At 46.1% G+C, this 12,825-nt stretch overlaps 1 protein-coding gene across 1 annotated transcript in view; it reads right to left on the reverse strand.

Moving 5' to 3' along the window:
- Window positions 1-11,761, reverse strand: part of LOC133608431 (ATP-binding cassette sub-family C member 12-like) — a 74,782-nt gene extending 63,021 nt beyond the window's left edge. Inside the window, exons 1-8 of the mRNA XM_061963653.1 lie at window positions 11,415-11,761; window positions 11,199-11,326; window positions 10,990-11,136; window positions 10,768-10,915; window positions 7,734-7,970; window positions 1,535-1,708; window positions 1,328-1,475; window positions 1,115-1,263 (exon numbers count right to left, since the gene is read on the reverse strand). Of these exons, the coding sequence (XP_061819637.1) occupies window positions 1,115-1,263; window positions 1,328-1,475; window positions 1,535-1,708; window positions 7,734-7,970; window positions 10,768-10,915; window positions 10,990-11,136; window positions 11,199-11,326; window positions 11,415-11,486 (1,203 nt within the window). The 5' untranslated portion in view covers window positions 11,487-11,761. The remainder of the gene's footprint in view (window positions 1-1,114; window positions 1,264-1,327; window positions 1,476-1,534; window positions 1,709-7,733; window positions 7,971-10,767; window positions 10,916-10,989; window positions 11,137-11,198; window positions 11,327-11,414) is intronic.
- Between the last annotated feature and the right edge of the window lie 1,064 nt (window positions 11,762-12,825).

A 12,825-nucleotide genomic window follows, 5' to 3' on the forward strand; every position in this document is an offset into this window, starting at 1 on the left:
TTCAAGGTGTGGTCTACTCACTTCAGTGGTGTGCAGGTTCAGTCCCAGCAAGGTGTGCGCCATGAAGGTGTGGCCTACTCACCTTAGTGGTGTGCAGGTTTAAGATGTGGTCTACTCACTTCAGTGGTGTGCAGGTTTAAGGTGTGGTCTACTCACTTCAGTGGTGTGCAGGTTTAAGGTGTGGTCTACTCACTTCAAGGTGTGGTCTACTCACTTCAGTGGTGTGCAGGTTCAGTCCCAGCAAGGTGTGCACCATGAAGGTGTGGCCTGATCACCTTAGTGGTGTGCAGGTTTAAGGTGTGGCCTAATCACTTCAGTGGTGTGCAGGTTTAAGGTGTGGTCTACTCACTTCAGTGGTGTGCAGGTTCAGTCCCAGCAAGGTGTGCATTAGGAAAGTGTGGCCTACTCACTTCAGGGGTGTGCATGTTTAAGGTGTGGTCTACTCACTTCAGTGGTGTGCAGGTTTAGTCCCACCAAGGTGTGCACCATGAAGGTACAACCTACTCACCTTAGTGGTGTGCAGGTTTAAAACCGCTAAGGTGTGGCTTACTCACTTCAGCGGTGTGCAGGTTTAAGGTGTGGTCTACTCACTTCAGTGGTGTGCAGGTTTAAGGTGTGGTCTACTCACTTCAGTGGTGTGCAGGTCTAGTCCCAGCAAGGTGTGCGCCATGAAGGTGTGGCCTAATCACTTCAGTGGTGTGCAGGTTTATGGTGTTGTCTACTCACTTCAGTGGTGTGCAGGTTCAGTCCCAGCAAGGTGTGCATTAGGAAGGTGTGGCCTACTCACTTCAGTGGTGTGCATGTTTAAGGTGTGGTGTACTCACTTCAGTGGTGTGCAGGTTTAAGGTGTGGTCTAACTTCAGTGGTGTGCAGGTTTAAGGTGTGGTCTACTCACTTCAGTGGTGTGCAGGTTTAAGGTGTGGTCTACTCACTTCAGTGGTGTGCAGGTTTAAGGTGTGGTGTACTCACTTCAGTGGTGTGCAGGTTTAAGGTGTGGTCTAACTTCAGTGGTGTGCAGGTTTAAGGTGTGGTCTACTCACTTCAGTGGTGTGCAGGTTTAAGGTGTGGTCTACTCACTTCAGTGGTGTGCAGGTTTAAGGTGTGGTCTACTCACTTCAGTGGTGTGCAGGTCTAGTCCCAGCAAGGTGTGCACCATGAAGGTGAGCACGGTGGCAATGGTGGGTATGATGCTGGTGATGCTGGTGTTGATGTTCTGGATGTAACTTGACAGCCGCAGATGTTTCTTCTCCCTCTCCCTCAGCTCTAGAAGGAACAAAGCATCATGGGTATTTGTGGCCAAGATGAGGCAGGAATTGATCTGCCTCACCTGAGACCTTGTCCAGGAAGCAGTCCTCCCAGGCGTACATCTTGATGAGCTTGATGCTGCTCAGGATCTCATTCATGGTCCGCACTCGGCTGTCCGTCATCTGGATGGCCTTCACTCGGAACTTGTTGATCATCTTGGCCAGGATCACCTGACACAAACACTCCTCAGTCCCGGTCTCCTGAACACCGGACCTCTTCTAGTCCTCACCTGCACGGGGATGAAGACCAGGTAGGTGCCCACCCCGGTCAGAGCCGTCAGACCCAGGATGTAACATGCGTAGATGATGCAGACCAGGAACAGAACCGGGGAGGAGATGACGAAACTCCCAAACAGAACCGCCTCAAACAGCCGGTGGCCGTCGTTAGTCAGCACGTTAATGATCTGTTGGATGAGGGACACCACATGTTGGATGAGGGACACCACATGTTGGATGAAGGACACCACATGTTGGATGAGGGACACCACATGTTGGATGAGGGACACCACATGTTGGATGAGGGACACCACATGTTGGATGAGGGACACCACATGTTGGATGAGGGACACCACATGTTGGATGAGGGACACCACATGTTGGATGAAGGACATCACATGTTGGATGAGGGACACCACATGTTGGATGAGGGACACCACATGTTGGATGAAGGACACCACATGTTGGATGAGGGACACCACATGTTGGATGAAGGACATCACATGTTGGATGAGGGACACCACATGTTGGATGAAGGACACCACATGTTGGATGAGGGACACCACATGTTGGATGAAGAACACCACATGTTGGATGAAGGACACCACATGTTGGATGAAGGACACCACATGTTGGATGAGGGACACCACATGTTGGATGAGGGACACCACATGTTGGATGAAGGACACCACATGTTGGATGAGGGACACCACATGTTGGATGAGGGACACCACATGTTGGATGAGGGACACCACATGTTGGATGAAGAACACCACATGTTGGATGAAGGACACCACATGTTGGATGAGGGACACCACATGTTGGATGAAGGACACCACATGTTGGATGAAGGACACCACATGTTGGATGAGAGACACCACATGTTGGATGAAGGACACCACATGTTGGATGAGGGACACCACATGTTGGATGAAGGACACCACATGTTGGATGAAGGACACCACATGTTGGATGAGGGACACCACATGTTGGATGAGGGACATCACATGTTGGATGAGGGACACCACATGTTGGATGAGGAACACCACATGTTGGATGAAGGACGCCACATGTTGGATGAAGGACACCACATGTTGGATGAAGGACACCACATGTTGGATGAAGGACACCACATGTTGGATGAAGGACACCACATGTTGGATGAAGGACACCACATGTTGGATGAGGGACACCACATGTTGGATGAGGGACACCACATGTTGGATGAGGGACACCACATGTTGGATGAGGGACGCCACAAGTTGGATGAGGGACACCACATGTTGGATGAGGGACACCACATGTTGGATGAGGGATTCCACATGTTGGATGAGGAACACCACATGTTGGATGAGGGACACCACATGTTGGATGAGGGACACCACATGTTGGATGAGGAACACCACATGTTGGATGAGGGACACCACATGTTGGATGAAGAACACCACATGTTGGATGAGGGACACCACATGTTGGATGAGGGACACCACATGTTGGATGAAGGACACCACATGTTGGATGAGGAACACCACATGTTGGATGAAGGACACCGCATGTTGGATGAGGGACACCACATGTTGGATGAGGGACACCACATGTTGGATGAGGAACACCACATGTTGGATGAAGGACGCCACATGTTGGATGAAGGACACCACATGTTGGATGAGGGACACCACATGTTGGATGAGGGACACCACATGTTGGATGAAGGACACCACATGTTGGATGAGGAACACCACATGTTGGATGAAGGACACCACATGTTGGATGAGGGACACCACATGTTGGATGAGGAACACCACATGTTGGATGAAGGACACCACATGTTGGATGAGGGACACCACATGTTGGATGAGGAACACCACATGTTGGATGAGGAACACCACATGTTGGATGAAGGACACCACATGTTGGATGAGGAACACCACATGTTGGATGAGGAACACCACATGTTGGATGAGGGACACCACATGTTGGATGAAGGACACCACATGTTGGATGAGGAACACCACATGTTGGATGAGGAACACCACATGTTGGATGAAGGACACCACATGTTGGATGAGGAACACCACATGTTGGATGAGGAACACCACATGTTGGATGAAGGACACCACATGTTGGATGAGGAACACCACATGTTGGATGAAGGACACCACATGTTGGATGAGGAACACCACATGTTGGATGAAGGACACCACATGTTGGATGAGGAACACCACATGTTGGATGAGGGACACCACATGTTGGATGAAGGACACCACATGTTGGATGAGGAACACCACATGTTGGATGAGGAACACCACATGTTGGATGAAGGACACCACATGTTGGATGAGGGACACCACATGTTGGATGAGGGACACCACATGTTGGATGAGGGACACCACATGTTGGATGAGGGACACCACATGTTGGATGAGGGACACCACATGTTGGATGAGGGACACCACATGTTGGATGAGGGACGCCACATGTTGGATGAGGAACACCACATGTTGGATGAGAAACACCACATGTTGGATGAGGGACACCACATGTTGGATGAGGAACACCACATGTTGGATGAAGGACACCACATGTTGGATGAGGGACACCACATGTTGGATGAGGAACACCACATGTTGGATGAGGGACATCACATGTTGGATGAGGGACACCACATGTTGGATGAGGGACACCACATGTTGGATGAGGGACACCACATGTTGGATGAGGGACACCACATGTTGGATGAAGGACACCACATGTTGGATGAGGGACACCACATGTTGGATGAGGAACACCACATGTTGGATGAGGAACACCACATGTTGGATGAAGGACACCACATGTTGGATGAGAGACACCACATGTTGGATGAAGGACACCACATGTTGGATGAGGAACACCACATGTTGGATGAGGGACACCACATGTTGGATGAGGGACACCACATGTTGGATGAGGGACACCACATGTTGGATGAAGGACACCACATGTTGCATGAAGGACACCACATGTTGGATGAGGAACACCACATGTTGGATGAGGGACACCACATGTTGGATGAGGGACACCACATGTTGGATGAGGAACACCACATGTTGGATGAGGGACACCACATGTTGGATGAGGGACACCACATGTTGGATGAGGAACACCACATGTTGGATGAGGGACACCACATGTTGGATGAGGGACACCACATGTTGGATGAGGGACACCACATGTTGGATGAGGAACACCACATGTTGGATGAAGGACACCACATGTTGGATGAAGGACACCACATGTTGGATGAGGGACACCACATGTTGGATGAGGAACACCACATGTTGGATGAGGGACACCACATGTTGGATGAGGGACACCACATGTTGGATGAGGGACACCACATGTTGGATGAAGGACACCACATGTTGGATGAGGGACACCACATGTTGGATGAGGGACACATAATAAAACAAATAAAATAAAAAATAAAACAAAATAAAACAAATTAATAAAAATCGTGCAAAAATTCAGTGTGTAAATTTGATCAATACATATAAAAAAAATCAGAGCAGAAAATTTCACCGTGTAAAAATTCTGCGTAAAAAATTTGGAGTTGAAAAATTCAGTGTAAAATAATAATAATTGTGCAACATTTCTGTGTATAAATTTCAATATAAAAAATTAAAAAAAAAATCAGTGCAGAACATTTCATCGTGTAAAATCAGTATAAAATAATTAGGTGTTTAAAAATTCAGTGTAAAATAATAATAATTGTGCAAAATTTTAGTGTATAAATTTCAATATGTATATATAAAAAACAAATTTCACAGTGTAAAATAATTTGGTGTTAAAAATTAGATTTTATATATAAGAAGATGGCAGGTAAGAACATGGAAGGTAAGATCATGGAAGGTAAGAAGATGGAAGGTAAGAAGATGTCAGGTAAGAACATGGAAGGTAAAAAGATGGCAGGTAAGAACATGGAAGGTAAGATCATGGAAGGTAAGAAGATGTCAGGTAAGAACATGGAAGGTAAGAAGATGGCAGGTAAGAAGATGGAAGGTAAGAAGATGGCAGGTAAGAACATGGAAGGTAAGATCATGGAAGGTAAGATCATGGAAGGTAAGAAGATGGCAGGTAAGAAGATGGCAGGTAAGAACATAGAAGGTAAGAACATGGAAGGTAAGATCATGGAAGGTAAGAAGATGGCAGGTAAGAAGATGGCAGGTAAGAACATGGAAGGTAAGAACATGGAAGGTAAGATCATGGAAGGTAAGATCATGGAAGGTAAGAAGATGGCAGGTAAGAAGATGGCAGGTAAGAACATGGAAGGTAAGAACATGGAAGGTAAGATCATGGAAGGTAAGAAGATGGCAGGTAAGAAGATGGCAGGTAAGAACATGGAAGGTAAGAACATGGAAGGTAAGATCGTGGAAGGTAAGATCATGGAAGGTAAGAAGATGGAAGGTAAGAAGATGTCAGGTAAGAACATGGAAGGTAAAAAGATGGCAGGTAAGAACATGGAAGGCAAGATCATGGAAGGTAAGAAGATGTCAGGTAAGAACATGGAAGGTAAGAAGATGGCAGGTAAGAAGATGGAAGGTAAGAAGATGGCAGGTAAGAACATGGAAGGTAAGATCATGGAAGGTAAGAAGATGGCAGGTAAGAAGATGGCAGGTAAGAACATAGAAGGTAAGAACATGTAAGGTAAGATCATGGAAGGTAAGAAGATGGCAGGTAAGAAGATGGCAGGTAAGAACAAGGAAGGTAAGAACATGGAAGGTAAGATCATGGAAGGTAAGATCATGGAAGGTAAGAAGATGGCAGGTAAGAAGATGGCAGGTAAGAACATGGAAGGTAAGAACATGGAAGGTAAGATCGTGGAAGGTAAGATCATGGAAGGTAAGAAGATGGCAGGTAAGAAGATGGCAGGTAAGAACATGGAAGGTAAGAACATGGAAGGTAAGATCATGGAAGGTAAGATCATGGAAGGTAAGAAGATGGCAGGTAAGAAGATGGCAGGTAAGAACATGGAAGGTAAGAAGATGGCAGGTAAGAACATGGAAGGTAAGAAGATGGCAGGTAAGAACATGGAAGGTAAGATCAAGAAAGGTAAGAAGATGGCAGGTAAGAACATGGAAAGTAAGATCATGGCAGGTAAGAAGATGGCAGGTAAGAAGATGGCAGGTAAGAAGATGTCAGGTAAGAAGATGGCAGGTAAGAACATGGAAGGTAAGATCATGGCAGGTAAGATCATGGCAGGTAAGAAGATGGCAGGTAAGAAGATGGCAGGTAAGAAGATGGCAGGTAAGAAGATAGCAAGTAAGATCTCGGAAGGTAAGAAGATGTCAGGTAGGAAGATGGAAGGTAAGAAGATGTCAGGTAAGAAGATGGCAGGTAAGAAGATGTCAGGTAAGAAGATGTCAGGTAAGAAGATGTCAGGTAAGAAGATGCCAGGTAAGAAGATGGCAGGTAAGAAGATGTCAGGTAAGAAGATGGCAGGTAAGAAGATGCCAGGTAAGAAGATGGCAGGTAAGAAGATGCCAGGTAAGAAGATGGCAGGTAAGAAGATGTCAGGTAAGAAGATGGCAGGTAAGAAGATGCCAGGTAAGAAGATGGCAGGTATGAAGATGGCAGGAAAGAAGATGTCAGGTAAGAAGATGTCAGGTAAGAAGATGTCAGGTAAGAAGATGTCAGGTAAGAAGATGTCAGGTAAGATGATGCCAGGTAAGAAGATGTCAGGTAAGAAGATGGCAGGTAAGAAGATGTCAGGTAAGAAGATGCCAGGTAAGAAGATGGCAGGTAAGAAGATGGCAGGTAAGAAGATAGCAGGTAAGAAGATGCCAGGTAAGAAGATGCCAGGTAAGAAGATGCCAGGTAAGAAGATGGCAGGTAGGAAGATGGCAGGTAAGAAGATGGCAGGTAAGAAGATGGCAGGTAAGAAGATGGCAGGTAAGAAGATGCCAGGTAAGAAGATGGCAGGTATGAAGATGGCAGGTAAGAAGATGTCAGGTAAGAAGATGGCAGGTAAGAACATGGAAGGTAAGAAGATGGCAGGTAAGAAGATGTCAGGTAAGAAGATGGAAGGTAAGAAGATGGCAGGTAAGAAGATGGCAGGTAAGAAGATCGCAGGTAAGAAGATGTCAGGTAAGAAGATGGAAGGTAAGAAGATGGCAGGTAAGAAGATGTCAGGTAAGAAGATGTCAGGTAAGAAGGTAAGAAGATGGTCCTCACCTCTCCCGTGGAGACGGCGCCGGGCACCTGCAGCGAGATGATCTTCTGGTAGCCCAGCGAGCTGAAGGCTCCCTTCAGGCGGACGGCGGTGCGCAGGTTGAGAGCCCAGAGCAGCGAGATGAGGAAGCCCTTGAAGAACTCGGAGGTGAACAAGGCCACACACAGACTGATGCCGTGCAGACGGCTGGACTTGGACGGATCGTCCACGTAGTCCAGGAGCAGGTAGACCATGACGGCCTGCACAGACCAGGACACAACTCACACTTTCCTCATGGATTTTTACTTCTGATTAGTATTCTTTTAATCTGTCTCTCACACACACACACACACACACACACACACACACACACACACACACACACACACACACACACACACACACACACACACAGTCGTGGTCAAAAGTGTACATACACTTGTAAAGAACATTGTCCTGTTGGAACACCCAACTGTGCCCATTTAAAGCAGCAGTTCCATTGGCAGCAAAACAGGCTCAGAGCATAATACTACCACCACCATGCTTGACGGTAGGCATGGTGCTCCTGGGATTAAAGGCCCCACCTTTTCTCCTCCAAACATATTGCTGGGTATTGTGGCCAAACAGCTCACTTTTTGTTTCATCTGACATCACACGGACAAAGATAAGACCTTCTGGAGGAAAGTGCTGTGGTCAGGTTAGGGTCTGTGGGTTAGGGTTAGGGTAAGGGTTAGGGTTAGGGTTAGGGTCAGGGTTGGTGTTGGGGTTAGGGTTGGGGTTAAGGTTAAGGTTAGGGTTAGGATTAGGGTTAGGGTTAGGCATAAAGAAAAAGAGATGGTTAGGGTTAGGGTTAGGGTTAGAGTTAGGGTTAGGCATAAAGTAAAAGTGTTGGTTAGGGCTAGGTTTGGGGGTGGGATTAGGATTAGGGTTAGGGTTAAGGTTAGGCATAAAGAAAGAAGTTGGTTAGTGTTAGGGTTAGGGTTGGGGTTGGGTTTGGGGTTAGGGTTAGGGTTAGGGTTAGGATTAGGTTTAGGATTAGGCATAAAGAAAATAGTTGGTTAGGGTTAGGGCTAGGGTTGGGGGTGGGTTAGGGTTAGGGTTAGGGTTAGGCATAAAGAAAAATAGTTGGTTAGGGTTAGGGCTAGGGTTGCGGGTGGGTTAGGGTTAGGGTTAGGCATAAAGAAAAAAGAGATGGTAGGGATAGGGCTAGGGTTAGGGTTAGAGTTAGGGTTAGGCATAAAGTAAAAGTGTTGGTCAGGGCTAGGTTTGGGGGTGGGATTAGGATTAGGGATAGGGTTAAGGTTAGGCATAAAGAAAGAAGTTGGTTAGTGTTAGGGTTAGGGTTAGGGTTGGGGTTGGGGTTGGGGTTAGGGTTAGGGTTAGGATTAGGGTTAGAATTAGGATTAGGTTTAGGATTAGGCATAAAGAAAATAGTTGGTTAGGGTTAGGGCTAGGGTTGGGGGTGGGTTAGGGTTACGGTTAGGGTTAAGGTTAGGGTTAGGCATTAAGTAAAAGTGTTGGTTAGGGCTAAATTTGGGGGTGGGGTTAGGATTAGGGTTAGGGTTAGGCATAAAGAAAGATGTTGGTTAGTGTTAGGGCTAGGGTTAGGGTTGGGGTTAGGGTTAGGCATAAAGAAAAAGTGTTGGTTAGGGCTAGGTTTGGGGGTGGGGTTAGGATTAGGGTTAGGGTTAGGCATAAAGAAAGAAGTTGGTTAGTGTTAGGGCTAGGGTTAGGGCTAGGTTTGGGGGTGGGATTAGGATTAGGGTTAGGGTTAAGGTCAGGCATAAAGAAAGAAGTTGGTTAGTGTTAGGGTTAGGGTTAGGGTTGGGGTTGGGGTTGGGGTTAGCGTTAGGGTTAGGATTAGGGTTAGGATTAGGTTTAGGATTAGGTTTAGGATTAGGCATAAAGAAAAATAGTTGGTTAGGGTTAGGGCTAGGGTTGGGGGTGGGTTAGGGTTAGGGTTAGGGTTAGGCATAAAGTAAAAGTGTTGGTTAGGGCTAAATTTGGGGGTGGGGTTAGGATTAGGGTTAGGGTTAGGCATAAAGAAAGAAGTTGGTTAGTGTTAGGTTTGGGGTTAGGGTTAGGGTTAGGATTAGGATTAGATTTAGGATTAGGCATAGAGAAAAATAGTTGGTTAGGGTTAGGGCTAGGGTTGGGGGTGGGTTAGGGTTAGGGTTAGGTTTGGGGTTAGGGTAGGGTTAGGGTTAGGGTTGGGGTTGGGGTTAGGGTTAGGATTAGGATTAGGGTTAGGGTTAGGCATAAAGAAGGAAGTTGGTTAGTGTTAGGGCTAGGGTTAGGGTTGGGGTTAGGGTTAGGATTAGGATTAGATTTAGGATTAGGCATAAAGAAAAATAGTTGGTTAGGGTTAGGGCTAGGGTTGGGGGTGGGTTAGGGTTAGGGTTAGGTTTGGGGTTAGGGTAGGGTTAGGGTTAGGGTTAGGGTTAGGGTTGGGGTTGGGGTTAGGGTTAAGATTAGGGTTAGGATTAGGATTAGGGTTAGGCATAAAGAAAAGGAGTTGGTTAGGGTTAGGGTTGGGGTTGGGGTTAGGGTTAGGATTAGGGTTAGGATTTGGATTAGGGTTAGGGTTAGGCATAAAGAAAAAGAGTTGGTTAGGGTTAGGGTTGGGGGTGGGGTAATGATTAGGGTTAGGGTTAGGATTAGGATTAGGGTTAGGCATAAAGAAAAGGAGTTGGTTAGGGTTGGGGTTGGGGTGGGGTTAGGATTAGGGTTAGGGTTAGGGTTCAGGGGTTAGGGTTAGCGTTAGGTTTGGGGTTAGGGTAGGGTTAGGGTTAGGGTTGGGGTTGGGGTTAGGGTTAGGATTAGGGTTAGGATTTGGATTAGGGTTAGGGTTAGGCATAAAGAAAGAGTTGGTTAGGGTTAGGGTTGGGGTTAGGATTAGGGTTAGGGTTAGGGTTAGGTGTTAGGGGTTAGGTGTTAGGGTTAGGGTAAAAAAAATGGTCCTTAAAAGCACATTCATGCAACATTTTGAGCAAAGAAGCACAATGAGATGTTATGTTGAGTCTAAACCAAAAGACTAAAGAGTAAATGGAAACTCACCGGACCCAGGAACGCGGCCACCATGGCGAGGACCCCAACAAAGACTGAGACCACCAGTCTGGTTCTTTGGAAGCGAAGAATGACCCGCACCAACGAGGCATCCTCCAGACCCGACTTGGCCACTTCCTCCTCCCAGAGTCTTTGGAGCCTGGGAAGAGGTCAAGACCACAAGATCTTTCTAGAACCGTCATCCCAAGGCTCAGTCCTACGAGAGTCTCAGACCTTTCCGTGCTGTGCCCGGCTTCGTCCAAAGGAGACAGGTGGAGAGAGCTCACGTCCAGCCTCTTCCGGAACATGGCCCACATCATGGACGACATCCACCCGAAGGACGTGAAGGAGAGGAAGCCGGCGTTGTCCATGGGGTGTGGCCTGGACAGGAAGCCTGTTAGCACGGGGCTAGCCAGGTGGCTCAGGAAGGTGTTGGCACTGACTGGGATGAAGTCCAGCGGAGAGGTTTGAGAGTCTGGACGCTCTGCTGGTACTTCCCAAACAGCGACGGCTTGACTTTGTGCTCCGAACCCCGAGTTCCGCGGTGGACGCCATGGTCTGTCCCGTTGGTCTACCAAGTCCAGGGGAACATCACACGCGTTGCTCAGAAAGGCAGAAGGAACCATGAGACACCACTTGGTTGTTGGTCGGGTACTCACAGTTAGACTGAAGACCTGCGCTTTTTTGTCCAAATCTTCATCCTTCATCTTGTCCTGCACATGTGCAGCCATTGTTTAAACTCTGGTCATGCCAACTAGTTTTAAATGCTAAACAAAGTTAAAAAAAAAAAGGTATGTAATTGAAATTATTAAGTGGATCCAAAACAGAGCCTTGAGGGACACCAGTGGTAAAAGTGTAAAACCTAAATACGGTTTACAAAGTTACATTGAAGTTAAAAAAAAGGTATGCAATTGAAATTATTAAGTGGATCCAAAACAGAGCCTTGAGGGACACCAGTGGTAAAAGTGTAAAACCTAAATACGGTTTACAAAGTTACATTGAAGTTAAAAAAGGTAATAACGTAAGAGTAAGAATGTAAATGAGGAGGATCCAAAACAGAGCCTTAAGAACATCTTTTTTTACTTACCTTTTTCGTTTTATCTAAGTAGTTTTCTGACGTCCTGTTTCTAACATAATTCAACTCTACCACAGTGTTCAATACATCCAACTCCAGGGAAGTCACACCCCGGCCTGCAGGTAGCAAAAGACTGAACTGGTCTACTGCAGGTTTTCACAACCATCCCCCAACCAGTTTATCAACAACACCCCAACACCCGCTCTCTGCCTGATATGTATACATATATTTATATATATATTGTCGGAGGCAGATATTTACATATATCCGAATTTAAGTGTTACTTCTTTTTATTTCATAATCATATTAGAAAACAACTAGTGTTTTTCTTCCAAATGTGGTCTTTTGGTTGTCTGCAAAACTGTTGTGCTTAACCTTGAAGTGAGGAATGTTAGAGAGAGAGATAATGGACATTTGTTTTGGCTAGAGAGACATGACTGCCAGGGACTTAAGAGGGGAGAGGGTTTTTCGGGGGGGAGGCAGACCATTTTAGCGAAGCGATTGAATGTTCTATGTTGTACTGGTCTCAATGTATATATGCAAAGCTTTGCAAATATATGACAAAATACCTATTCTGTCTCTGGTGGTTTTTCAACTCAGCTTTAAGTGTCGTAAAGAGCTTGGGAGCGACTTGTGACTTGAATTCCCTGGGAGGAACAACTGATCCAAAACGCAACAATATACATATATATATATATATATATATATATATATATATATATATATATATATATATATATATATATATATATATTAGAGATGCGCGGTTTGCGGGCACAACCGCGGAGTCCGCGGATTATCCGCGGATCGGGCGGATGAAATTTAAAAAAATTAGATTTTATCCACGGGTCGGGTCGGGTCGGGTGGTTAAAAAAAAATTAAGATTTTAAATAGATTCAGGCGGGTGGCAGTTAAACCAATTGGTAAATATATATACATAGTTAAATGTTGTTACCCACATACGAAAAACGAGCAGGCACCTGCAGCATATGCCA

This window comes from Nerophis lumbriciformis, linkage group LG06, assembly GCF_033978685.3.
Source record: "Nerophis lumbriciformis linkage group LG06, RoL_Nlum_v2.1, whole genome shotgun sequence".
Classification (NCBI taxonomy): domain Eukaryota; kingdom Metazoa; phylum Chordata; class Actinopteri; order Syngnathiformes; family Syngnathidae; genus Nerophis; species Nerophis lumbriciformis.